The 27,648-nt window shown below is 44.7% G+C and overlaps 2 protein-coding genes across 2 annotated transcripts in view; both read left to right on the top strand.

The window, feature by feature from the left end:
• The window catches only part of btr12 (bloodthirsty-related gene family, member 12), a 12,967-nt gene extending 2,295 nt beyond the window's left edge, over positions 1-10,672 (top strand). Inside the window, exons 2-8 of the mRNA XM_076288766.1 lie at positions 1,787-2,181; positions 2,616-2,873; positions 3,284-3,379; positions 7,980-8,213; positions 8,530-8,677; positions 9,241-9,267; positions 9,580-10,672. Coding sequence (XP_076144881.1) covers positions 1,787-2,181; positions 2,616-2,873; positions 3,284-3,379; positions 7,980-8,213; positions 8,530-8,677; positions 9,241-9,267; positions 9,580-10,127 — 1,706 coding nt within the window. The 3' untranslated portion in view covers positions 10,128-10,672. The remainder of the gene's footprint in view (positions 1-1,786; positions 2,182-2,615; positions 2,874-3,283; positions 3,380-7,979; positions 8,214-8,529; positions 8,678-9,240; positions 9,268-9,579) is intronic.
• A 623-nt stretch (positions 10,673-11,295) lies between these two features.
• On the top strand, positions 11,296-27,412 carry LOC143127826 (uncharacterized). Its single transcript, XM_076289542.1, has 13 exons — positions 11,296-11,401; positions 12,732-13,681; positions 14,845-14,940; positions 15,305-15,538; positions 15,988-16,135; positions 16,230-16,256; positions 18,145-18,701; positions 23,540-24,226; positions 24,399-24,494; positions 24,756-24,989; positions 25,389-25,536; positions 25,689-25,715; positions 26,791-27,412. The coding sequence occupies exons 2-13, from the start codon at positions 12,755-12,757 to the stop codon at positions 27,342-27,344; spliced, it is 3,735 nt and encodes a 1,244-aa protein (XP_076145657.1). The 5' UTR covers positions 11,296-11,401; positions 12,732-12,754; the 3' UTR covers positions 27,345-27,412.
• The last annotated feature ends 236 nt before the right edge of the window (positions 27,413-27,648 follow it).

Raw genomic sequence — 27,648 nt, 5'->3', positions numbered from 1 at the left:
ATTGCAGATATTCAGATAGATTGCGTGAAGTTTGTAAGCATTCGTTCTTCCACCGAAAAGACTGTCACGAGGATTTAGACACTCAGGTTGCACATAACTGGCCATAAAACTCTTGACAGCTGGGTCATTCTGCTTGGCCTGAACCCACTGGCATTCCCACATTACTCCCACCTTAAACCCGTGTATCTCGGTGAGGTATGCCACCTTGTCGTCAAAATGCTGTCTTACAACGCTGTAAGGAACTTTTAACAGGGGGTGTATGTGGTCTGTTTTGTAACAACAATCATGGCCGTGATGGAAGCACCCATTAAATTCCAGGGCGTGTTTGACACCACCTTTTTATAAGCATGTTGTACTTCGAGATTCCTATCAGCCATCACAAATTCCAACCATTGGATGGAGGAGTTGGAATGCGCCTTATGTTGGTTAACATACTGTAGGCATTGTTGTATGTGAGGGCCAACGTATCTGACATGATAGCGTCTGTTGCACTTTTTGCAGTACTTGGTGGCATCACACGGAGCAGCCAATTTGGTCATGCCGGGCAGTTCTGTAGAAGACCACGATTTTAACATCACACATAATACATGTTTCCAATGATATAATGTTTCTATAGTAGGCTACAAAATGTTATTTCACTCTGTTTTACGTGCAAGGCCACCACACATCCAAATAACGGTCCTTCATGACCCACAGGCCATCACTCCATAGGTTAACATGTCAAAACTTTTTTCTAAAACTGCTTTTCCATGTCTCACCTGCAATACATATAGGAGGCTATAAACACAGATATGTAAGTATATAGGCCTATACTCTTTTGATCCCGTGAGGGAATATGTGTGCATTTACTTAGAATGGGGTTGCCTGGTCTGGAGGAAAGCTTCATTTGTCCCTCCATAGACATTCAGCAATAGGTTGTTTTGCATCCATTACAAACAAACAATGTGAAAGTCTGGGATAGGGGAGAGCACTTAGTATACCTAGTCTAGTGCATAAGCATGAAGTTGAACCTTTAGATGAAAAACACTTTTTATTAGGCCTACAATAAATAAATAAACCGCTAATAACGTCTACTTTTGCCCATCGCATTCATAACTCCGTGATAACAGGAAAGCATTTGGCTGAGCAACGGAGGTTAATATGTTCTATGTTTTGTCCACATGATGTAGGCCTAGCCTATGTCTAATCATTGTTGCACTCGAAGAAAACTGCAATGTTTCATTCGTCCTCCCTTTCAGTCGTCCCGAGCGGTCGTTCTCTCTCCAAACTAACTTTATTGTCAAATGTTGAGTTTAATGTCGACACGTCGAGATTAAAGTCGACATGATATTTCAATTTTATTCTCGACATGTCGAGTTTAATCTTAATTTTTTTCTTCATGTGTGGCCCTAATACTCCGTCGTACTCTCTCTACCTCTTATTGCCCTCTTTCATTCTCTCATTTTCTCTCTCTCTCTCTCTCTCTCTATCACTCATTTCCTCACCCGCTGGCTTGACCTCTCTCTCTCAGTTTTGAATTTCAATGGAGCTTTTTCGGAATTACTTATGAAGCAATGTTGCCAAAGCAAACATATAACCAAACAATACAAAGATACAATATAAAAAAGAGAGAAAAATAAATAAAAAATATAAATTAATAATACTCTCCCTCACTTTCCCCTTCTCCCTCTCTCCCTTACTCTCTCTCTCTCCCTATCTCTCTCTCTATATCTCCCTCTCTCTCCCTTACTCTCTCTCTCTCTCCCTCTCTCTCCCTTTCTCTCTCTCTCTCTTTCTCCTGCTGTAGGCCCGGTGGTGTCGGCACGCACCCTCTCCGAGGAGCAGTTCCAGTGCTCCATCTGCCTGGAGGTGTTTGTGGAGCCCGTGTCCACGCCTTGCGGCCACAGCTTCTGCAAGGCCTGCCTGCAGGGCTACTGGGACCATAGCAAGAAGTTCCTCTGCCCCATGTGCAAGAAGAGCTACAGCAAGCGGCCCGAGCTGTCAGTCAACCGCGTGCTCGCCGAGATCGCCACCCAGTTCCAGGGGCTGTCCGTGCTGGAGGTGAGCGGCGGAGAGGGCTTTCCCGCCGCCGCGGGGTCACCAGGTGCGTCGCCGGCGTCGCTCAAGGGCAAGTCGAAGACTGGAGATTTCGCCCAGGAGGGAGACATACCATGTGACTCCTGCATCGGGAGAAAGCTGAAGGTTAGAAACATGGAGGTTCATGCTGATATGTTTTTTCTCTTTGTTAAAAAAATTAAGTCTTTCACTTCATTCTTGGCGGTTTTTCATTTTCACAACTAACATTATATCAAGAATACATGAAAAACCTCAGCCTGGTTTCTTTCACAAAATGCTGAATTTGGTACAATCATTACTAACAACTATGATAAACCATCACACAACACTCAGTTATGTCGCTGTTAAGACATTTCTTGCTGTGAATTATGTAATTAAAGAGAAATTTTAATAAATCTGAATGTTCAGAATTTGGAGCATCTTCTATTTCAAATGCAGAACATTTTTGTTAAATATGACATCTTCTTTAAATAATACACCATAATACATTTATTTTGTCAGAATGCCTGATATTTCTGTTTATGTATGTGGTTTTTTTTTTTTTTTTTTTGCTTTTCCAGGCTGTGAAGTCGTGTCTGAACTGCCCGGGTTCGTTCTGCGAGACACACTTGCGTCCGCACCGCAAAGTGAAGACACTGCAGTCCCACCGGCTGATGCCAGCAGTCGCCCACCTGGAGGACAAGGTGTGCCGCAGACATGAGCGCCTCCTGGAGGCCTACTGCCGCAATGACTACATCTGTGTGTGCCCCGAGTGCGCCGAGACCAGCCACAAGACACACGACATTGTGTCCATTGAGCGCGAGTGGAAGAAGAAGATGGTAAGAGAGAGACAGATAGATAAACACAGAGAGAGACAGACAGATAGATAAACACAGAGAGAGACCGATAGATAGATAAACACAGAGAGAGACAGACAGATAGATAAACACAGAGAGAGACCGATAGATAGATAAACACAGAGAGAGACAGAGGAGGGGGCAGTAACTGTGTGTGAATGTGATCGAGCAGGAAATATACTGTAAATCTGTGACAGATCATACCAATAGGTCTCTCTCTCTCTCTCTCTCTCTGTGTGTGTGTGTGTGTGTGTCTTTCCAATCAATTATCTAATAAAGAAAAAAAAACAATAGTGCAATTTTGATATAAGTGTGGTACTATGACTGTCCCATGGTCTGACCTATGACTCACTCTCTCTCTCTCTCTCTCTCTCTCTCTCTCTCTCTCACAGAGTCAGGTGAACAAGAGGCGATCGGAGATCAAACACCTCATGAAAGAGCGGGCCAAGAAGCTGGATGAGATCAAACAGTCCATCAAGGTCATCAAGGTAGGCTCCATCTACAATGCCTTCTGAACAAACTGAGGACAAACTGTGTGTGTGTGTGTGTGTGTGTGTGTGTGTGTGTGTGTGTGTGTGTGTGTGTGTGTGTCTGTGTGTGTGTGTATGCGTGTGTGTGTGTGTGTGTGTGTGTGTGTGTGTGTGTGTGTGTGAGAGAGAGAGAGAGAGAGAGAGAGATAGAGAGTGAAAAGGACAGAGAGAAAGAGAGAGAAAAAGATAGAGAGAGAGAGAGAAAAGAGAAAGAGAGATAAAGAGTCTATGCTTGCCCTGCGTGCCCTCACATCTCCTCTTTGTGAGCCCCATGACTTTCCACAAGCAAACTCACATCACCACCACCACCACAAGAGCTGCTTAACCAGTCCAGCCACTGCAAATATTTACCTTGCCTGCGCTCTAACAGCGCTCGCAAACCACGCCTCGCATCTCACAGGGCCAGATAAAGACCTTTTAACAAACAAGCGCAAAGACTGAGTGCCGCCACAGGACAATAGCACAGTGTACCAAGGAGGAAATCAGATATTAGAGAGGAGAGTCTTTACTGGACGTGGTTGTTATTGCAGCGTAGAGATGTTATGGAAACAGATGTGATGTTGCTGGACACAAATGGACATTTAAATATTAAACTGACCATTCAGACTGAGCAATATGAGGGAGGCTGGTTGAAAGATGGGAATAGTTTGCTGACGGTGTTTTGTTTAGTAGTAACTGACTTGAGTTACAAGAGAGGGTAAACGCACAAAACACACACACACACACACACACACACACACACACACACACACACACGCATTCAGTCTTACAGCATCTGTAACTGATCCCTTCCTTCTTGGGCAAACATTATATGGCCATTTTGTTTTGTCAATAGGGCACTTAAGCAACCTGAGGTCAAAGAAGGATTTTAGTATGACTCTGCAACTCTCTGTATGTGTGTTGTTTGTTTGTGTGTGTGTGTGTGTGTGTGTGTGTGTGTGTGTGTTTGTGTTGCATCATGAACATGTGTTTCATTGCGTGTATATATTTGCATATATGAGGATACATGTCTGTATTTCTATTCAGGTGTGTGTTTATGTGCTGTGTGTGTGTGTTTGTGTGTGTGTGTGTGTGTCTACATTTCCACACTGATGCTTTCAATAATGTCTGCACACTTGTGCATTTCTGAATGGATGTTTTGGTGTATACATATTCCTGTATATGTACAAGCCAATCCTATCGTCACACCCAGACTGTAAGCTGTCGGCTGTGCATGGCTCGAACATGCCCATCAGGACTGGGATGAACCTGGCCAGCTCAGCTGGAGAGCAGCAGCCTGTGGTGGTTATAAATACAATGAGGATAAGGTTACACAGCCTGGCAGCAGGTCTCTGGGGGTTGTGTGTTTGTGTGTCAGTGGTGGGGGGGGGGGGCAGTGTGTGTGTGTGTGAGAGAGATAGATAGAGAGAGAGAGAGAGAGAGAGAGATTAGAGTACTGTAAGCTCAGGTTACTGTCACCACACAAACCACATGGGATTCAGTCAAAAGCGAGTAAATAGACAATCAGCACACTTATAGAAACACACACACACACACACACACACACACACACACACACACACACACACACACACACATACACACACACTATCTATCAATCTATCTGTCTGTCTGTCTGTCTGTCTGTCTGTCTATCTGTTTTTCTGTCTGTCTGCCTATCCTACAGGCTGTAATGGGCTGAAGAGACTACAGGGACGTGCTGAAAATAACCCACTATTATCCTGCTCTGACACGTGCCAATAGAATGTGTGTGTGTGTGTGTGTGTGTGTGTGTGTGTGTCTATGTGTGTTTGTAGCGGCACAACTGGTTTGTCAGGTCATTCCATTGAGGACAGTGTTCTCATCAGACAGCAAATGCCCAAGGCGAACTGCCCTTCTCACGGCACTGTCATTAGCTTATGCTATTACACACACACACACACACACACACACACACACACACACTGTGCGCATGCATGATTATTCATCCCATGCCTGAAATTACATTTGTGTTTGTGTTTCTTTGTGTGTGTGTGTGTGTGTGTGTGTGTGTGTGTGTGTGTGTGTGTGTGTGTGTGTGTGTGTGTGTGCACTTTGTAATATGACACACACACACACCACACACACACACACACACACACACACACACTGTGTGCATGCATGGTTATTCATCCCATGCCTGAAGTTACAGTACATTTGTGTTTGTGTTTCTGTGTGTGTGTGTGTGTGTGTCATATTACAAAGTGCAAGTTCCTTTTATTGTAATGAAAAAGGACAGTTCCATCATTGCGTCCCTCATCTTTAGGCCTATCTGTGCAGAGAGTTGTTGAAATGTGTGTGGGGCCTGGAGACTGACTCCAGTGCAGAATGTGTGTTATTGGGTTACCGGGTGCCCTGTTTGTCTGAGCCAGTGTCCTGCTTTTAAAAGCTGCATCCAGGGGAGGCTGTGAGCTGCCAACACCAGCTTGCTCCTAGTGATTGTGTGTGTTTGTGTGTGTGTGTGTTTGTGTATGTGTATGTGAGAGAGAGAGAAAGAAAGAAAGAAAGAGAAAGAGAGAGAATGCACTGCCTGTACATGTGGTTGTGTGTGTGTGTGTTTGTGTATGTGTATGTGTGTGTGTGCGTGTGTGTTTGTGTTTGTTCGAGGTCACTGTGACAATATGGTCTAACACAGGGAGAGACCTGACAACTCAATCGCACAGTCTCTCTCTCTCTCTCTATCTAGAGTATGTGAAAATGGGATGTCTCCTGAATTTCCAAGGGTGTTAGCAGAGAAGTGACAGGTGTGTGTGTGTGTGTGTGTGTGTGTGTGTGTGTGTGTGTGTGTGTGTGTGTGTGTATGTGTGTGTTTGTGTGTAGTAAATTAAAATCTCTCCTCCACGTCCACTGGATCGTGATGAAAGCTGGCAGGTCCATGTGGAAATCCTGTGTGTGTGTGTGTGTGTGTGTGTGTGTGTGTGTGCATGTTGTATGTGCTTAGTTCCCCAATATAAGGTGACCAGATTTCTGCAACAAAACCCGGGGACATTTTCAGCTCAATAGTGTAAATACCGGTACCTCCAAAACATGTAATGTTTTTATCTTTGTAAAGTTAAAACAGGGACACTGCCCTTACCATTCATATGTCAGTTCATCTTACCCTAGTTTACTTCCTAAATTGAAACAGAAGTGATTCACAAAGAGCTTTCTTTTCTGATCAAGTACAGTAGCTGAGATCAAGAACAATCGTGCGGTAACAAAGAGGAATCAGCCAGACACTTAACTTAAATGAAGGCCTCCTTACAAATAGCTCCTGCTTTAACAAGCACATTATTATGACCGCTGCGCAGCGAAGGTTTAGTCAGATTTTTTTTTTAAAAAATGTAAATTTTTTTTTTTTTTTTTGCATGGCCAATTTTCCGTCAAAGATTCCCGGGACACTGAAAGACCGGGGTACACGAAACTTGGTGGGCATGTAGCCCCACATGGATAGCATGGAACCATCGTTTTTTGTTCGTTTGTTGGTGTTTTAATCACAAGATCTCTTAGCTGACATGGTCAAAACTGCACAAAATTGAAAGTGTTAGGATCATTATGACACCCTCCGAATGCATGCCAAGTTTTGTGGACTTTCGTTCATGGGGGCCATACAATAAATTAATTTATGTGTACATTTAGTGCCGTACACCAACAGAGTTTTCTGTGAATATCTTGAGAACCGTAGGGCCTAGGATGACAATTTTTTTGCGTATGTTTGCCTCCAGGGGTCATGTTAACCCATTCCATATGCACACATATGCATAAACAGACATACACATACATTCATACACACACACACACATACATTCACAGTAATCATACGTATGACACATACTCACACAGTAGACATATGTACGTATGCATGCACATGCACACACACAGGCACATACACAGGCAAACACACAAGCACATGCACACACACACACACACACACACACACACACAAACATGTACACGCACACATGCACACAATTCAAGAATTTATCAGAATTATGAACAGGCAAGATGGGGGTGGGGTTGTATAAAATGTATTTTACATGTGAAATCTATGAACTAATCATGTTTTGGTTGTCTTGTTGTCTAGCAGATACCAGTGAGAATTGAGTGTGCATAATGCAATTCAGTGAGACAGTTAAAATCATATATGCCTTTCAGCGTGACTTATTTTTGTGGAAAAATGTGCTGGACTGGGCGGCGGTCATATTTTGTACCGCTCTGCGGTACATCTAGTTACAAATTGGACATGTAGATCATATATACACATAGTTTAAATTCCAAAGTAATATAGAACATAAATTATAAACAATAACACTTACAAGAACATCTTTAGTTCAGTATGTGTGTGTGTGTGTGTGTGTGTGTGTGTGGGTGTGTGCGTGCATGCATGTGTGTGTGCATGTAGGTCATTAGTCCACTAACGTCTTAACGTCATCTTATGTGTCCTCTCTCTGTAATAATCTTTCAATTTGGAAACATGACCGTGTGTGTGTGTGTGTGTGTGTGTGTGTGTGTGTGTGTTATAGGTGTTTAGTCCACTAACGTCTCCCTTTTCCCCCTGTAGTCCTCATCCCAGAAGGAGCTGGAGGAGAGCTGGCAGGTGTATGCGGAACTGCAGAAGGTTCTGGAACGGAGCCAGGCGGAGCTGGTGGAGGCCATCACGGGGCGGCAGCGTCAGGCGGAGGAGCAGGCCCGGGAGCTGGCCCACAGCCTGGAGCATGAGCTCGGACTCCTCAAGAGGCGCAACAACGAGCTGGAGGCCCTCGCGCTCACTCAGGACAGAGTGCTCTTCCTACAGGTGTGTGTGTGTGTGTGTGTGTGTGTGTGTGCTGTAGGGCTGGGCAGTTAATGGAAAACACATTTCAACACAAACATAGCTCCGTCCATGCACACACAGTAAAAAGAAACATCTGACAACCAATCTGAATTCTAGGGGGATAAATATGCAGTATAGTCATCTACTGTAGGAATGTTTTAAATTGTGAATGATAAACATATCAAAGTGCTACTGATATAAACCCATATAAAAGAGGTGTCCCTCCATCCACACATGTGGACAGAGACAAAATACCCTCACTGGACAAGTTTTCTAAGGAAGTTATTTGTTTTTACAGTTGCTTCCTACACTGCCTCCGCCACCTGAACCTTCTGATTGGTCAGCAGTGTCCGTGAACACTGACCTGTACTTGGGCACAATCAGGAAGTCGGTCAACTCCCTGGTGGACAAGTTCCAGGATGAGCTCAAAAAGCTGCATGGCAAAGGTGAGCTAATCCACCTTATTCACGAAATCCATCCGGTTTTCATGTAACGTCCATTCAACATTATAACTTAGTGCGGTCTCAGCAGGCTAACTAAAATATGCTTCAACTTACGTTTCTTTCGAAATGTTGACAATTCTGCACTCAATATGTATAGCCTATTCTATATAATATATGACTGACAGAAAAATATAAAAGTCTGCTTTTACATGGCTTAGGATATGTCAAGCACTGTCTACCGCCACATTCAAATCAATACAATGCAGCTTGCAAACCGTTTTTCTGAATACTGAGGTGTAATGGCGACCCCCATTGTTGGCTGCACAATATCGTGGATAGTCAGCAGGGGTTAGTGACTTTGAGCAGATGGGGCTAGATGCCTCACAACGTGCCACCAATGTCAACAGCTAACTGACTGACAGCAACATATGGCCAATCAGGCAGCAGCTTAGCACATAGCTTAGCCCTTAGCACTTTTGCTTGTTTACTTGTTTGCTTGATTGTGCCACGTGCAGCTGTGCCAGAATTGACTCTGACCCCTGAAAAATGCCTGTCCCTCTCCACAGAACTTGGGAAGCTGCAGAACTACACAAGTAAGTGCTCTCCTCTCCTTCCTTGTTCTTAGAGGGACATGTGGCAAGACTGGCAAAACATGTGAAGAAGTTTTTTGCATTACTGATTTCTCAAAACAGCAATTTACTGACTTTACAACCTGCTGTTTGTTTCATAGTTTTGTTCTTTTTCAAATGTCAGTGTCCTCACACAAAGATCTATAAGACCTGTAAGAAACCAGTCTTCACTGCTAAGAGCAAACCACCCACCATCATCTATGGTGTCAGTTTTAGGGCCTTTCTGAAACTAGTCCTGGTCATATGTCTCCCTAAATGATTCCCCGACTCTTTCAGATGAAATAATCCTTGACCCTGCCACCGCTCAGCGCAACCTGACCGTGTCGGAGGACGGCCGGCAGGTGCGCTACGAGGAGCACCGCGGTGGCACGCACAGCTCGGACAGCCCCCGACGCTTCAGCCCGGCTCTCTTCGTCCTGGGCCGCGAGGGCATGTCGTCGGGCCGGCACTACTGGGAGGTGGAGGTGAGCCGCAAGACGTCCTGGACCCTGGGGGTGGCGCACGCCACCGCCCGGCGCAAGGGCGAGATCAGGCTGAACCCCGAGGGTGGGTTCTGGTGCCTCTGGCTGCGGGACGGGAAGTTCAAGGCGCTGACCACCAACCGGGTCACGCTGGAGCTGCCGGCGCCACCACAGAAAGTCGGCATCTTCCTGGACCACGAGGCCGGGCGGGTGTCGTTCTACGACGTCAAGGCGCGCACACACCTGCACACCTTCCACACGGTCTTCAACGCGGAGACTGTCCACCCCATCTTCAGTCCATGCCCCAACCAGGATGGCAAGAATGGAGCGCCGCTGGCCCTGACTACGGTCAAGCATGGATGAGTCCACAGCCATGCTGAGGTGGAGGGACAATTTGATATATTGAATGACAAACTCAATGGATTCCTTGCTTATTTGTCGATGGATTCCTTGTCTGCACTCTTTCTTTAAACTTAAGGGATCGTGAAATACTATCATACCTACTGAGAACTAGGGCCAACAGACTATAATTAACTGCACTTGCATTTACAACTGGTGATGTAGGAGATGGGTTTTTTAATGTGGTAATGGTATCTAATAACAATACCTGAAAAACAAAGTTTTGTCCTAAAATGGCTCTTACTACTATGAACCCTACGTATTCTGCCCTGTGCTGCCATTACCAAAAATCAAGACTTGTATTCAATATATGGTGACGGGATACAGTGCCTTAAAGTGACGTACAATTTAGGTGCATCTGACCAATGAGACTTCTGTGTCTGTAGGCTTTTGTTTGACCTCTACTGCCTTGTTTTCAGTCCATGTGTGAGGACCGCACATCACTATTACACTGTAACATCAATATCTATCCATCTCCACTGAATCATAAATAATCATCTTGTGATACAGCATTTTGTCTTTTTTTCCAGATAATATATTGTTAGTGTTGTAAATTGATTTGTTATATTGTTAGTGTTGTATATTGATGTACTTAAGCAGGGTTGAACTGGATTCAATTGTACTGAACTTTTTGCTCTCTTTTAAAATAAAATTTTTCATGAACAAAAAAACAGAAAGTATGTAACTTTCATACTAGTATAATATATTAGTTTAATATGAGTAGAGAAGAACATAAAACAGATAAGCAGATGTACAGACAGGTAAACAGATAAACAGAAACAGATATCTAAAATAAGCAGGCATGCGGACTGATAGTCAGACAGAGACAGGCAGATAGACACATAGACAGATTCAAATAAAAACATATATATGACAAAGTAATCAATGTGAAACAAGTTTCCTGGAAACAGAAACAGAAAACAGAAAGATAAACTCTCTAGGGGGATGAAGACATGGCAGGAAAACCCCTGGCCCGTGCGGAAGGGGTTAAACCAGCTCCTCTGGATGGCCCTGGAGGCCAGTCAACACGACAGGAGCAAATCAGAATCTGGGTTGGGGTGAAGGGGGTGAGAGAAGGTTGCAGTGCAGGGTGGAGGTATGGGTGGTGAGGGGAGGGGGTGGCACGGGGGGGGGGGGGGGGTATTTTGGGGGTGCGAGTTGTGTGTCAGCTGTGGCAGGGTGTCACCAGCCAAAGCGGTCACTGTAAACTCTGTCCCTGAGCGGGAGCAGACCTCTGGGTAAGTCCCCTGCAGAACACACATGCATGCCCTATCTGTGTATTTGTTAGAGTGATCGTTTTTTGACCTTTTCTTTGGTAAACTGGTTTTGTGGTTATTACAGGATGATTAGAATTATGGTCCTCATTGGAAGTTAGCAAGGCTAGCTGTGGTAGCCTGTTGCTAGTGCATGTCACTGGTTTCCTCTCTGAAACAGAGAACCCGCTTTATCAGGAAATGGACACCTGATCTGTGTTGGCATGTTTCCCAAGTGTCTGCAGAGTAGGGCGACTGTGCTGTCTGTTGTTGTCTCTTTTTCTGAAATCCAGCCCAATCAGTGATTAAACACACAGGGGGCAAATTGATTTGAGAGCTCCAAGTCACATGCATGGCTCAGATGGAAAAGAGCAAGTTCCAGCACGTTTCTCCGTCAGGTGGCATGTTGTGAGAGAGAGAGAGAGAGCGGCAGACGGCCACTGTGGCGGGGGCCTTGTATTTTTGGAAGGAAGTTAATGCTCGCCTGCTATGTTTAGCCAACCTTCTACATATTCCTAAACTCACAGCTCAAATTCTAAAAACAGTTGCAGGGGGTGGCCGGTCAGATATGCTGACAGAGTTCCTGCTAATTACATAAAATGAGTTTAGTAAATTTAGCTGCGACATATGTGAATAATGTATTCAGAAGTGCTGATATACCATATTGTTGCTAACTTGTGACCAAAAGTAGACAAGGTAGGTAGACTACAGCGCTGAAAAGGATATGGATTGTATGATCTTCTTCTGCCAGTCTCTTCTGTTTGATATCATGTAATAAAAACCGATCGGCCTGTGGTGTTATAAATGAAGCAGGTTATAAGCCACTCCTTCTAGAGTTGTTTTTAATATGCCAAAATGTAGGTCAAAAGTTTCTGTTGAGGTTTGGGATAATAATACTCTAGCATCAATTCATTTCAACAAGTCAACAATAACCGTTCCCAAATATTGTCTAATTAATTCAGTGAGTGGCATATCTATGCAAAATTCCTTAAATGTATTACAGTAAGGTAATGGTTTCATTATCGTGAATTCAGGATCTCACTCTTTTCACTAGCCAGCTCTTTCTTTCTGTCACAGCCATTACCTCCCATACCTTGACAGAGATATTTATAATTGTACGCATCATATCATGCAACTTGTATTTGGTAATGTACATTATGCCTACTAACACATTTCTAAAAAATGTAAAAATTGTAATTTAGTAAATTCATAGTCTTTATTGTCTGCAAAGGACATCTGTTGTCACAGACTGTACAGTGTGTCACATTCTCACACACACATACCATTATTTGTGAATCCCACGTGGCTTTCCCAGGCCTTTCTGTGTGTGTCTCAGACATGGCAACACCGTCTAACATGTTGGCCGAGGAGCAGGTGCATTGCTCCATCTGCCTGGACGTCTTCACCAATCCCGTGTCCATCCCCTGCGGACACAACTTCTGCGTGGGCTGTATCCGCGGCTACTGGCGCACCAGCGTGCTCTACCAGTGCCCCATGTGCAAGAAGACTTTCTACAAGCAGCCCGACACCAGCATCAACACCGTGCTCCGGGAGATCGCCGAGCAGTTCAAGGACGTGCGCCGTAAGAACAGCCAGCTGCAGCAGCAGAAAGAGCTGGAGGAGCAGGAAGCGGAGCAGAAGGAGGAACAACAAAAGAAACAACAACAACAACAACAGCAACAACAACGGCAGCCACCACCACGACCAAAACAACCAGAGAGAGTGCAGCAGCAGCAACAACAAACACAAAAGCAAGAACAACAACAACCACAACCACAACCACAACAACAACAACAACAACAACAACAACAACAGAAAACACAACAGGTGGTGCCGAAACTGAAGAAGAAGCCGCAGGCAGAAGAGGAGCTGGAGGTCCCTGCCCTGCCCCCACCCCCACCCCCGGTGGCGCCCGCTCCCGCCGAGGAGCTGCTGGCGGACATCCCCGAGCTGCTGCCGCCGCCGTGGGCCGAGGAGGTGTCGTGCGACGTGTGCACGGGCATGCGCCTGCGGGCGGTCAAGTCGTGCCTGGTGTGCCTGACGTCGTACTGCGAGGAGCACATCAAGTCGCACGGCGCCCGCTTCACCAAGCACAAGCTGATCGAGCCCGTGGCCAACCTGGAGGAGCGCATGTGCACCAAGCACGAGCGGCTGCTGGAGCTCTACTGCAAGAAGGACCAGACCATCGTCTGCGTGCTGTGCACCGAGATGGACCATCGTGCCCACTACACCATACCGGTGGAGCGCGAGTGGGCCGAGAAGAAGGTTAGTGTGTGTGTGTGTGCGTGTGTGTGTGTGTGTGTTCGAGTATGTGTATGTATGTGTGTGTGTGTGTGTGTGTGTGTGTGTGTGTGTGTGTGTGTGTGTGTCTGTGTCTGTGTGTGTGTGTGTGTGTGTGTGTGTGTGTGTGTGTGTGTGTGTGTGTGTGTGTGTCTGTGTGTGTGTGTGTGTGTGTGTGTGTGTGTGTGTGAATATGTGTGTGTCTTTGAGTGAGTGTGTGTACTGTATGCTTGTATGTTTGTTTGTGTGTGTCTCTGCACTGTGATGTGTGTATGTATGCATATCTGTATGCATATGTGTGTGTGTGTGTGTCTCCATGTTTGTATGATGCGTTCACATTTCCATTTCATTACCATCACTGCCAGAGTGAATCATTACACAGAAAATGGGAATCAAAGACGTGAAAGGGACTCTCACCACCTACACTAAACTTACCTGCGCACAGATTTAGTATTTTCTCACTGCTGGGAATACAGTGGTTAAGCACATTCATATTTCAAGGTCATCAGGTAAATAAGTAGAAATTCACATAATTGTATGCATTATGTAACACTTTACTCATGTCTTGCAGTTTTTATACATCACTTGCAAGATTTCACTAATGGTTGCCAAAACATTTTGATGTTTCACATATCTACTAAGGATATTGTATGTGGATTTGCTGTCATATTGTACTCATACATTTCCAAATCATGTAACTTTTATAGTACACACATTTTCTTAGAGCTTGTATTTGGTCATATACATCCGTTTAAAGAACATACTTCTTAGTTGAATCACTGATCCTAAAACAGATTTTTATGAAATCTCTAAATGAGATGGTTTGAGCTAAATATGTTATTCTAAGCAAATGTAACCTGCGTTGTGTTGAACCTGCGCGATTCAGCCCTGCACACGCCCGGACTTGAACCCGCAGCACCTCAGATCGGGAGGCGAGCGTGCTGACAGTTGAGCCAATAGCCCAGGCTACTGGCTCGCATGCCAGCAGCACTCTTGAAGCGTCGGGGAGTGAGGTTTACCAACGTTCCACAAGCACAGCTAAGCTAGCTGGCATCCGTTATACAGAAACTTGCGCAATTACTGAAAACCATCTAAAAAAAATGAGTTGAACTTGATAGTGATGATGGTGGTGCTCCTCTCTCCAACAGACCCACCTGAAAAAGGCAGAGGCCGAGGTGCTGCAGATGATCCAGGACCGGCAGAGGAAGGTGGATGAGATCAAGCGCTCAGTAGAGCTCAACAAAGTGAGTTCCTTCTCAATTGTCTCAACACTCTTAATGTTCTCAACACTCGTAATGCTCTCATGGACACCAGGCACCAAACTCACAGTCTCCGAAGAACAGCACAGTATGAGATGAACAGTGAAAGTCAGGTGTTCGCTCTATTTCTGACTCAGTTGGGATTTGAGTTGGGGTCATAAGAAAAACTTGAGCACACAACTTTAACCACAAATTGCAAAGTATAGCATAGCATGGCTTAGCATAGCATAGCATAGCATAGCATAACCTAGCATAGAATAGCACAGCATAGTGTATTAGCATAGGAAAGGCCTACCATATCAGCATCCTACATCATAACTCTGCCTCATGTCATCCCCTGCTGCTCCAGTCCAGTGCGCTGCGTGAGATCGAGGACAGCATGCAGGTGTTCTCGGAGCTGGTGCGGGCGGTGCAGCGGGCCCAGGCCGAGCTGGTGCTGGCCATTGAGGAGAGGCAGCGTCAGACGGAGCGCTGGGCCCAGGGCCTCATCACTGAGCTGGAGCAGGAGATCGCCGACCTGCACAAGAGGAACTCCGACCTTGGGCACCTGGCTCGCACAGAAGACCACATCCACTTCCTACAGGTGAGAGGGGCACAGGTGGACAGGTGTGCAAAGTGAGTTGGAGAAAAAGGTTCTGAAATCCGATAAGGGAGAGTATTTGGTAGTATTTGGTAGAACTGGCAAAAGACACCAGTTCCACTTAGTTTAATCAGTTATCTATTTATTTGTTTAATAGCTTTTTGTTCAAAGTGCATTTTGGGGGCATTTTGACCTTTATGTTGATATGACATTAGAGAGTGACAGGAAACGAGAGAGATAGGGGTCAGATTGGGAACTGGCCGGTAGAAGGAATCGAACCCCGTGCCCCCGTGGGACCCATGATCAGGATGCTGCTGCCTGAACCACAGCTCCCCCTCATTACTTATTTACTTCAGAGGTGGACGTGTATCAGGTTTATTCCTATTTGTGGATAAACCCCACGACCCCCTTTTTTTTCCAGAATTTGACAACTCTTATTATCTGTGCCACAGAAATTTCCGGCACTTTGTACACACCCACCCACCAAGGATTGGTCAGGGACCAGTGTTCACACTGATCAGTGTGTGGGAACCATCAGGCGTGCCGTGGCCAGACTAGAGGACACGCTGGAGGAGGAAATAGACAAACTGGCTGCTAATGGTTGGCATTCAATTCATAAAAAGACATCTCAATATTGAGCTATCATAATAATGTCAAGTAATTTTGTTTTGTTTTGTTTTTTCATCCTAAACAGAGCTGAAGAGAGTCCAGCAGCATTTAGGTATTGTGTGTGTGTGTGTGTGTGCGCGCGCGCGCGCGTGTGTGTGTGTGTGTGTGTGTGTGTGCGTATATGTGTGTGTGCGCGTGTGTGTGTGTCCGTGTATGTGTGTGTGTGTGTGTGTATGTGTGTATGTGTGTGTGCGTGTGTGTGTGTATGTGTGTGCCTGTGTGTGTGTGCCTCTGTGTGTGTGTGTGTGTGTGTGTGTGCCTGTGTGTGTGTGTGTGCGTATATGTGTGTGTGCGCATGTGTGTATGTGTGTGTGTCCGTGTATGTGTGTGTGTGCGTGTGTGTGTGTGTGTGTGTGTGTGTGTGTGTGTGTGTGTGTGTGTGTGTGTGTGTGTGTGCCTGTGTGTGTGTGTGTGTGCGTGCGTGCGTCGTACATCTCTCCCACACATTCCATCTGTCCTCCACTCTGTTTTTTCTTCTTCTCACTGCAACCCCCCTCTTTCCTTCTCTACTACTCTTGGCAGTTGTTCATGTGCACGACTCTCCCTCTCCCACATGAGGCCTTCATCCTGTCTTTTCTCCCCTTCGCCCTCAGTATCTACCCACTTCTATTGATTGAAATGAAATGGTTGAATAAAATCAATCAACCAAACACAATGCAGCTCTGCAGACCTCACCATACATTAAAACAAACAAAAACGTCAGGATAGCACAGAAAGCCCCTAGGGATGTTTTCCATGGTTGTACCTGGTACAGTGGGCCCCAGATCTATAATGACAAGAATAGAATATACTGACTTACAGTACCCTCCAGAATTATTGGCACCTCTGCTAAAGTTGACTAAAAAGAGGAATATAAAATTATCTTTTGGAAATTCATCTTAATGCATTAAGTAAAAATGCATTGTGAATGAATAATGTGTCATGAATAAATAAATCTTCTTCCTCAAAATACAGGGGTCATAAGTATTGGCACCCCTATGTTAAATTCCCATAGAGGCAGGCAGATTTTTATTTTTAAAGACCAGTTACTTCATGGATCCAGGATACTATGCATCCTGATCCCCTGAAAGTTCCCTTGGCCTTTGGAATTAAAATAGCCCCACATCATCACATACCTAGAGATTGGCTTAGTTTTATTCCAGTTAGCCTATTAGCTGTTTTGATTAGGGGCAGCCGTGGCCTACTGGTTAGCGCTTTGGACTTCGGTTTGAACTTCTGGTTCGAACCCCGACCAGTAGGCACGGCTGAAGTGCACTTGAGCAAGGCACCTAACCCCTCACTGCTCCCCGAGCGCTGCTGTTGTTGCATGCAGCTCAATGTGCCGGGATTAGTGTGTGCTGAGTGTGTTTCACTAATTCACGGATTGGGATAAATGCAGAGACCAAATTTCCCTCACGGGATCAAAAGAGTATATATACTTATACTTACTTATATACTTATACTTGATGCTCATTGAGCTCAATGCAAATCAAATTCATTCACATTATTCATTCACAAAACAAATTGGTGTCCTTAAAGGTTGGATATTTCCTCATTTTTTCACTTAAGGCATTAAGATCAATTTACAAAAGATGATTTTATATTCCTCTTTTTAGTCATCTTTAGCAGAGGTGCCAACCATTCTGGAGAGTACTGTATACAACAGCGAATACACTTTTGATTGTGAACATCCTAAAAAGTCAGCACATCAATTATTACATCAGTACATCAGTACATTAAATATGTCCCTATAAGCAATACAAATCTCCCTCTTTTCTTCTCTACTACTCTTCTCTCCCTTTACAGCTGTTCACATACCACCCTTCCACTTTTCTAATTCATTTTACTCTATCAGTCTTTCTTTGCCACCGTTTACTGTCTCTCCCAGCACCCTCTCTACTACTCATCTCTCCCTTTACTGTCCTTCATACCGTCTCTCTCCATCATTTCTCCCCCTCCAGCCGACGTGACCCTTGACCCCGACACGGCCAACCCGTGGCTGCAGCTGTCCGAGGACTGCCGCCAGCTGCGGCACCTGGGCTCGTGGCAGGACCTGCCGGACACGCCCGAGCGCTTCGACACGGTGGTGATCGCGCTGGGCCGCGAGCCCATCGCCTCGGGCCGGCGCTACTGGGAGGTGCAGGTGGGTGACAAGGACGACTGGTACCTGGGCGTGGCGCGCGCCTCCGTCAAGCGCAAGGGCCGCATCGCCATCAGCACCTCGCACGGCTACTGGGCGCTGGCCATGAAGAAGGGCGGCGAGTACCGCGTCTCGTCCAGCCCGCCCCTGCTCCTCGCGCTGCCCGCCAAGCTCAAGCGCGTCGGCGTGTACGTGGACTACGAGGAGGGGCAGATCTCCTTCTACGACGTCCTGGCGCGCAGCCACCTCCACACCTTCCTAGACAGCTTCCAGGAGACACTCTACCCCTTCTTCTACCTGTACTGCTGCGACAAGGCCTCGGACACCATCGCCATCGGCCCCGCCAGCGACAAAACCCTCATCAAACAGTGCCTGGAATAATGTCTGAGACTCTAAAATCCGAAATGATTAATACTTTAAAGGGGAACTTGGCAACTATTTCAACGTAATAAACCCGTTTAGAAATCATTTGGATGGTTAAATGACCTGTTCCGGTGAAAACGGTGACTTTCCCTGCTGCGCCTAGCGTCCCCAGGCGGAAAACCAACCTTGCAACATTGAGACTACTGTCCCGGAAAGAGAAGTGAGAAACAAGAAACTCGTTTTAAATCGTGTTTCTTACCTTGTAACATCCACATAGTTCTGCCAAACTTATGCTAACCGTTCGCTAACTTGTAAACAAATCCATGTGCTTTATCGTTACCTTTTCCCACAGTTTGAAATAGCATAATGCACAATTTCTCCAGCAGAGGGGGAAATCCTGCCAAGTTTCCCTTTAACATACTCCCTACTGTACTTAATGATTGAAGTCTTTTATCTTTATATTTCTTTTATTTCATAAAGGTTGTTTTCTGTTGTTTCTTGAGTAGAAATTATAATTTGATCTGTTAGAATTTGTTAAGTATGCTTTCACTGCCAGGCATGAGTAAAACAGTAGTATTTATAATCAATCTTGAAATAATTTAGACGGTTTAAGATGTTGTAATTAGTGAGCTTTTAAACCAGTCATTATATATATATATATATATACACAAAATAAAATACAATAAATTCAGTTCAGGTCTGATACATCTGTTGTCTTAAATGGGGTGATCCAAATCCAAAACAAAAGCAAAAAAGACATAAGAAATATACAAGTATTATTACATCATACTTTCCCAGATATGGGTGGCCTAGACCAGCGGTCCCCAACCACCGGGCCGCGGACCGGTACCGGGCCGCGGGACATTCCTAACCGGGCCGTAGCCTACGACAAAAAATACATGCAAACTAAATAAACTCAATTTAATTCGCAATAATGTCACATTCGCAATAATACCCACTGACGATGGTGAGCCAGATACCTCAAAGAAAAAGAAGGGGTCATTCAATACGAAATATGACGAGTCATATTTAAAATAGCCTATGGTTTCGCAGAGACCGGTGACTCGCATGCACCAAGTCCTTTATGTGTGGTATTTGGCGATAAGTTGTCAAACGAAGCAATTAAACCATCAAAGCTAATTCGACATCTAGAGTCCAAGCATCGTACACTTAAAGACAAACCCCTTGAGTTCTTTGAGCGTAAGAAACGCGAGCAAGAAGGACAAAAAACTAGTGCGTAAAGCAACCACATCGGTGAACGTGGCTGCGCTAAAAGCCTCATAGAGGCTAGTCGGATTGCTAAATCTAAGAAGCCCTTTACTATTGGGGAAGAGTTAATTCTGCCTGCTGGTAAAGGCATGTGCAATGAACTCCTTGGGGAGGCTGCAGCAAAAAAAAAATAGCTCAGGTACCGCTTTCTGCAAGCACTGTCTATAGGCGAATTGATGATATGTTGAGAGGATATTGAGGCACAGTTATTAGAGAGGTCGAATGGGTCACCGTGGTACGATATCCAAGTTGGTTGATTGCAGGTCACTGGCCAGAGTGTTTGAGTTGCGAGAGCCGCTGCAGAGATTTCTTACAGAAAAAAAGTCACCGTTAGCTGCATATTTTAGTGATGAGGGCTGGGTGTCAAAACTCGCTTACCTGTGTGACATATTCGGGTTGCTTAATGACCTCAACCTGTCACTGCAGAGGAGAATGACGACTGTCTTTAAACTGGCAGATAAAGTCGCTGCATTTAAAGCCAAGCTTGATTTGTGGGTACGACGAGTGGATCGGGGTGTATTTGATATGTTCCAAACAGTAGTGGGGGTTTTGGGAGAGACTGAGGCCGGGCCCTTTCTCTCGCAGCTGGTGCGCGATCACCTTGTTGCGCTTTCAAATGAGTTTGAGCATTACTTCCCATCCTCCAAAGATCCACGGCAAACCAATGAGTGGGTCCGCAACCCATTTGTCAATATCCCGAATAGTCCTAACTTGTCAGCGCAGGAGGAAGATCAGTTGATCGAAATTGCAAATGAAGGTGGTCTTAATAGTGTAGGCTATGAGGAAACCTCTCTGGCGGGTTTTTGGATGAAAACCAAAGCAGATATTCCCCGATAGCCGTAAAAGCGTGCAAGGCCAGGTTTTCGGCAAAGACTTCATAGTTATTGTTCAATTTTCACTTCTTCAAGTTCACGTTTTTCACATTTTTAAGAGTTTGTTACCTTCACTGTTCATACATAACTGGAGTTTTTTTCAAGTAATGCATGCACAACACGGAACATGGAACCCCCGAACCCCCCCCCCCCACCGGTCCGTGAAAAAAAATGGGAATCAAACCGGTCCATGGTACATAAAAGGTTGGGGACCCCTGGGCCCACTTCCCCAAAATCATCTTAAGCCTAAGAGCGTCGTAAAGTCCCTCTTACGAACGTCTTAAGATTTGCCGACTGTTTCTCGAAACCATCGTAGCTTAAGAGCGTCGTGAAAACACTCGTAGATCTACGAGTGCTCCAGAGTACTCGTTACCGGCTAAGAGCGTCTTAACAGTACTTCTCACTGAGGTCACCAACAGGACATACAGAGGAATTACAATTTAGAATACATAATCCAATTTACGTTCCCATTCTTTATTGTGTTTACCTGTGATGAATCAGATTTTAGCGTACAAAATAGCCTACATTTAATGGTCATAATAATGTGATGAAAAGCGGACAAAAATGCAATCAAGTTATGAAACGAGACGTTGCCAGAATAGTTTGACATTATCTTTGCTAAGTGAATATTTTATTAGGCCTATGAGGTAAAAAGCAGAGAAAGCAACATGTGGTTTAGTCTGTAGCCTACTGCATCAAAATCTAAGCCTACACATTTCCTCTCGTTCTTACTCGACTTCTTTCTTATCTTCAAACATGTTCTTAAGTGACACCGTGAAAAATGATTGCATGGTGCAACAATCTAACCTTAAAATAATTACAATTATGTATGTCTCTGTGTGGTATATAACCTACTTGGGATGCTTACATGCAGATGTCAAAGTGTTTCTATTTTCGTATTGATGTGAATTAATGTGTAGATCCGAAGTTTAAATGGTAGGCCTATAGCTGTGACGTGCAGTCACCTGACATCACCGTCAAATCAGAGGATATTTCAGAACTATTAACGTGGACAGCTCCCCTTAAGAGCATCTTAAGAGCAGTGCACGCGCGTTCACGCTACGAGCATGTTCGGGAAACAGTCGGAAAAACCAAACGAACGATCGTAAGATGAATCGTAGAAAACCCTCTTAAGAGCGTGTCTCCGTCGTTATCGGGGAAGTGGGCCCTGGCCTAGACTGCCCTGAACAAAACCACCAAAAACAAGATATAGCAAGTATAGATGACCCTTACAATGACCAAGATAATAGCTTAAATCAGTGTTTCTCAAACTTTTTCAGACCAAGGACCAGTTAACCAATAAAAAAACCCTCACTAGCTAAAAATAAAAAAAAGTAGATCTACTCTAGCCGTATATTACACAATAGGCCTACACTGAACCACTTTGCTTATTGTCTTTGAACCTTGCTTATTGTGTCAGAGGATTAATATGATTTAAATTGGCTTATTTAGCTTACTTAGGCATGTTGCAAAACTTTTTGGATTTACATACAAGTTGCTCACGGACCACTTGGGACAGCTTGCGGACCACCAGTGGTCCCTGAACCACACTTTGAGAAACACTGGCTTAAATGTAAAAGTAGTAAAATTACACTGAAAATACAGGCCTTAAATGGTTAAAGTCCAATGTCCAATGCAAATGCATTCTCAGCACAGGTTAAGACTGCTGTGCACAATACAGTCATGAACTGTATTGCCATGGAACTCTTTGGACTAAAAGCAGTATGGATGTCTGTGAAAGACACTTGTAAAAACATATCTCTGTTTCAAGTTCAAATACAGTTAAATAATTTGTAAAGAATTGCTGGATTGAAAAGTGACTAAAATAGACTGACATAAAGATGACACAATCTCATGCAAATCCAATGCAAACACGTTCAGACAGAGCCAAACCCAGCCCTACAGGCTTTGGCTCTCATTTCAATAGAAATGAAACTTGGACCTTAGAAATGTCAGCATGCCGTAAAAAAGAACGGGAAACGGGAAGCATGTCAGAAGACAGAAACCAAGGAGACAAGGTACCGCACCTTACTACTCTCTCTTCTCAACATGTCTCAACTGAGCTCAAGGAGACAAGGTACCGCACCTTACTACTCTCTCTTCTCAACATGTCTCAACTGAGCTCAAGGAGACAACATACACTTGTCTTTGTAAATTCCTATTTCAGATTATATTGCAATATACAGTGTGTATGTATACAATAATTTATTTCCTATACTACATTGGGTGCTACTTAAAGTTTGTAGTCTGTATGCTGTATGAATATATCTGTATGCTGTATGAATATTTGCTTCTGTATGGTTTTTGATTTGATTAAGCAATTGGTTAACACAATGTCACTGAGAACAGCGGTCCATTCCACTGATTTAATAGTGATTGGCTGTAGTCGATTTATAGTTCTGACACATTCTTCTCCGCAAATATGTTTGAAAATATGCAGGACAACTGTTGGGAGAAATGGCATAGGTTCTATTTATCTGTTTTAAATAAGATACTTTTTCATGTTTCATCCAGTATTTGAAAAAAATGTTCTGTGGGAGAAGCTGTACACGAATCCGATCAAAGATCAAATCAAATATAATGCTTGTTATAAAACGATAACAAACGATAACAACTAGAGAGAGTCAATTATTATACAACCTGTACAACTTGTAAAACCAGTCTGCAATCCTGTCTTCTTTCTCCTGCACAGATCAAATACTCACTTCCTAGTTTGGGTATCACAGGGCAGCGCACAAACAAATAAAAGAAAAGAAAACAAATAAAAATCACTTTTTGTTGATTGCGGAAATGGCCTGTGCTTCACCTGCGCGCCCTTCCCTGGGCTCGGCCATGAAAGCCTCGCAGCACCTGCGTTGCTCCATCTGCCTGGACTTCTACACAGACCCAGTGACCACGGTGTGCGGCCACACCTTCTGCCTGACCTGCTTGGACCGCAACCGGCAATACAACGACACGGTGTGCCCGCTGTGCAAGAACTTCCTGGGCGGCAGCGGGCAGCTGAGGGTCAACGTGGTGCTGAAGGCCCTGGTGGAGGAGGCGGAAGTGGAGGCGATGCGGAGCGCGCGGGCCAACGCCTGTTCCGGGTCGCCGGGCGAGGTGCCGTGCGACTTGTGCCCGGCGAGCAGGAGGCTGAGGGCAGTCAAGTCCTGCCTGGTGTGCCTGAGCTCGTACTGCGCCGAGCACCTGGGGCCACACGTGGACCGGCTGAGGCTGAAGGGACACAAGCTGGTGGCGCCGCTCAGTGATCTGGACCAGAGGGCCTGCTTGACCCACGGGCGGGCGCTGGAGCTGTACCGCCCAAAGAGCGAGGGCAGGGACACGGCCTGCCTCTGCACCATGTGTGTGGAGGAGGGAGATGTGGTCATCCCAGTGGAAACGGCCCGGGACAGGAAGAAGGTATGGGGCTGGGGGGGTGGGGGATGATTCTACTGCATCTATGTCATACCTGGACTTGACGTGAGGTTAATGTGTTAAATTATTCTTTCTCTCTCTCTCTCTCTGTGTGTGTGTGTGTGTGTGTGTGTGTGTGTGTGTTTGTGTGTGTGTGTGTGGGTGTGTAAATATTTAGTCTGAGTGGGGGAAAATCAAGAGTGGCATTAAAGAACAAATCCGGGAGAGGGAGAATAAACTGAAGGAGTTTCAGACCTTGGCTCTGGACTGCAAGGTAATTGAAAATATGAAACATCTTATATTGAGATCTGATCAGACATGTACGACTATATCGGAGAGATATTAATATAATATTTTGGGTAACTACTCACTTCACTACTAAATACTCATTTGTGCTTAGTAATTAACATCCAAAGCCAGTTCAAATAATTATACTAAACAATGTTTAGCCACATTTTAATCCATTAGCAGCATAAAGAACAATATTTATGCTTTGCAGTGACTTAGTCTGATAGTGGAACCTGCTGTTTTGCAGACTCAGATAGAGGCAGAGATGAAGGAGGTGAAGGGGGTGTTTGTGGAGGTCATGGAGGCCGTGAGGAGGGCTGAGGAGGAGGCGCTCGGGCCTCTAGAGGAGAGGAAGAGGAGGGTGGACGAGGAAGAGCAGAAGCTGCGACGGGGGCTAGAGGAGGAGATCGGGAAATTTGAAGACTTCGTCACGAGGCTTAGCCAGTTGGAGGACGACGAGGATCACGTTCAGTTTCTTCAGGTCAGCACATGCCATGACGGGAAATGTTACGAAAAATTTAACTACTCCATGATAATAGTTTTGTATCTGAATTGGAGACTCTTTTAGAGCTATTTGTTTGATATGTTTTTTTAAGAAAAAGTTTGACAAGTTTTAAGTGAAGCAGAATTTATCTGTTTTACAGTAAAATACTCTTTATTCAGCATAACATGGATATTTAACCTTCAGAGACTTGAATCTAAAGACAAATGACTGAATTGGTATATAAATCATGTTTTAATTAACGGATTAACCTGCCAGACAGTCACCCTCTTGTGTGAAAGGCTGAAATAAGCTGCACTAGTGGATATGATTAAGACTACAGTAACTGGGTAATACTTCATGCACAATATTGACCACTACTTCCATTCCCGTTTCCAGAGGTCTCCCTCTGACCCTGCCCTGAAAGGAATGAGGGACTGGACAGATGTTGCCATGGATACAGACCTCAGTTTTGGCACTTTGAGGATTATCCAGGTGACCATGATGACAGACATAGAGGCTGAGCTTGAGAAGCTAACATCTCTGGGTAAGACAAATCCACTTTTTTTTTTTTTTGAAAATAGTTATATATATAATGACCCAAATACACACACATAAATTACCCTTTCCCCCTTTTCCCCAACAAGTATCTCTATTGGTCTATTGTAATCCTGTAATACTTTACTCTTTACTTGGCAGAAATGAGCAGAATCCAGAAGTTTCTTGGTAAGTTTGTATTCCTTACAAACTATACAGACATTCAGTTACTGTGGAAAAACCTTCAGCTAAGTTCATGAGGTGGATGATTTCAAACTGCTTATGTGACATAATTGTCTCCACTGATGCTGCACTCTATGTGATGCAGCTATAGTTCTGATATAGAAAATGATGAGGTATGATAAATGCATATTATAATAGTGTAAATATATTTGTACTTTTACGGTACAGTATACACTATTAGTGAGTTAGTTCCTTTAGGTAGTTTTAAAAGTTCAGTTCCTATGAAATGTCCACCAGAGGGAGTATGTCACCATGATAGAAAATGTAGATGACAAGATCAGAATTTTAAATCCAATATGACACATGTATTTTCAGAAGACAATTCTTCAGATTTTCTAGTTTATTTGTATTGCATACTTGGATGACAAATAATCCATGGCTATTGGATGGGCATTTATTACATGCAATTAAACTTAATTATTTAGAATTATTACACGGCTCTTCACAATGCAAGTAGAATGCTCCATTGACTTGGAATTGTTCCCACGGTCATTATTTTTCGACTAGAGAACTTCTGAAAAATGACCACTGTCAATGGCAACGGAGTTTGTATTTCTAATTCAGGTCTTTCATATCACTCCGCAAGTAGGCTACTGGAACTTCATTCAAAAGTGAAAAGCAGACGGTTGATCAGCTGTGTTCTCAAAAATGTTTGATTCAAGTTCAGCGTGTATTGTTGCGAACTATTTGTTTCTCAGCAAAAGCCATGATGAACGGTAACAAATAGCGTAGGCTATGTAGGCTAAAGAGTCATATCGTGGGGAGTTTATTGTTTAGTTTTGGCAAGTAGCCGTGTCATAAGCGGGATAATGTTTAGTATCACATTATTGGGAAAATAAGTCCTTCCTGGCGCGTCGGGGTCCGGTTCGCCCTGTCGGGACTAATTTTCCCAATAATGACTGGCGTTCTATACATTATCCCTTACCTAATGTCTACTATTATCATTGGTTATCGGTCATGCCAGCTTGCTTGATTGCTATAGCCTTCTGACATCTTATTGCATTGGTCTTTCTTCTGTCAGCTGACGTGACTCTGGACCCAGACACAGCCCACCCCCACCTGATTGTGTCCAAGGACGGGAGGGAGGTGAGCTACGGGGACGAGAGGCTAGACGTCTCCGACGGTCCCCAGAGGTACGACACCTTCGGCAGCGTCCTGGCACATGATGTGCTTTTCTCCAGCGGCCGTGCCTACTGGGAGGTGGAGGTGGGGGACAAGACTGGCTGGGACATTGGAGTGGCGAGCGAGGAAGCCAATCGGAAGGGGGCGATCTCTTTCAAGCCCCGAGATGGTTACTGGGCCCTTGTGCTGTATGGGGAGGGCCAGTACGCAGCTCTGGATGATCCCAGGGTCAGCCTCTCCCTCCAGACGAAGCCACGGAAGGTGGGGGTGTTTGTCGATCGCAAGGAGGGCTTGGTGTCTTTCTATGATGCAGAGGTCAAAGGTCACATCTACTCGTTCACTGGCTGTTCCTTCTCCAAGGGCCTGAGGCTCTTCCCCTACATCAGCCCCCATCTTTCCACTGGACAGAACTCAGAGCCATTGGTCATATCCCCTGTTAAACACTGCACTTAATTACCATAGTTTTTATAGGCTCATTTGTGTCAAACTTCCAAAAGTCCAATACAATTATATTTAATACATATGGTTTTATGTGTGGGAGCATAATGCATTAATCAGGGCTCAAATTATCTTTTTGTCTCTAAGGGGGGCACACCCCGTGCATAGCCTAACAAGGCGATACAATTAAATAGCCTAGGCGCAAGAGGCGCTTTTGCGCAGTATATGCGCACAGTAGGCCTAGGCTTTACCTTGACACACGCACACAACAGACAGAGATTTTTCATAGAAATTGATTCCTTTTAACTAATTTCAACAT

Source organism: Alosa pseudoharengus, unplaced genomic scaffold, assembly GCF_046254945.1.
Source record: "Alosa pseudoharengus isolate Yale_2024_CS ecotype anadromous, Long Island Sound unplaced genomic scaffold, YU_APseudo_1.1 YU_APseudo_1.1_scf_17, whole genome shotgun sequence".
NCBI lineage: Eukaryota > Metazoa > Chordata > Actinopteri > Clupeiformes > Clupeidae > Alosa > Alosa pseudoharengus.
The sequence above is the reverse complement of the archived record's forward strand: the minus strand, read 5'-3'. Positions and strand labels throughout refer to the sequence as shown.

Coding starts and splice junctions, on each gene's coding strand:
- LOC143127826 (XM_076289542.1), top strand. CDS start 12,755: ATGGCAACACCGTCTAACATGTTGGCCGAGGAGCAGGTGCATTGCTCC. Junction 24,990..25,388: donor ATCACGTTCAGTTTCTTCAG/GTCAGCACATGC, acceptor TCCCGTTTCCAG/AGGTCTCCCTCTGACCCTGC. Junction 25,537..25,688: donor TGAGAAGCTAACATCTCTGG/GTAAGACAAATC, acceptor TTTACTTGGCAG/AAATGAGCAGAATCCAGAAG.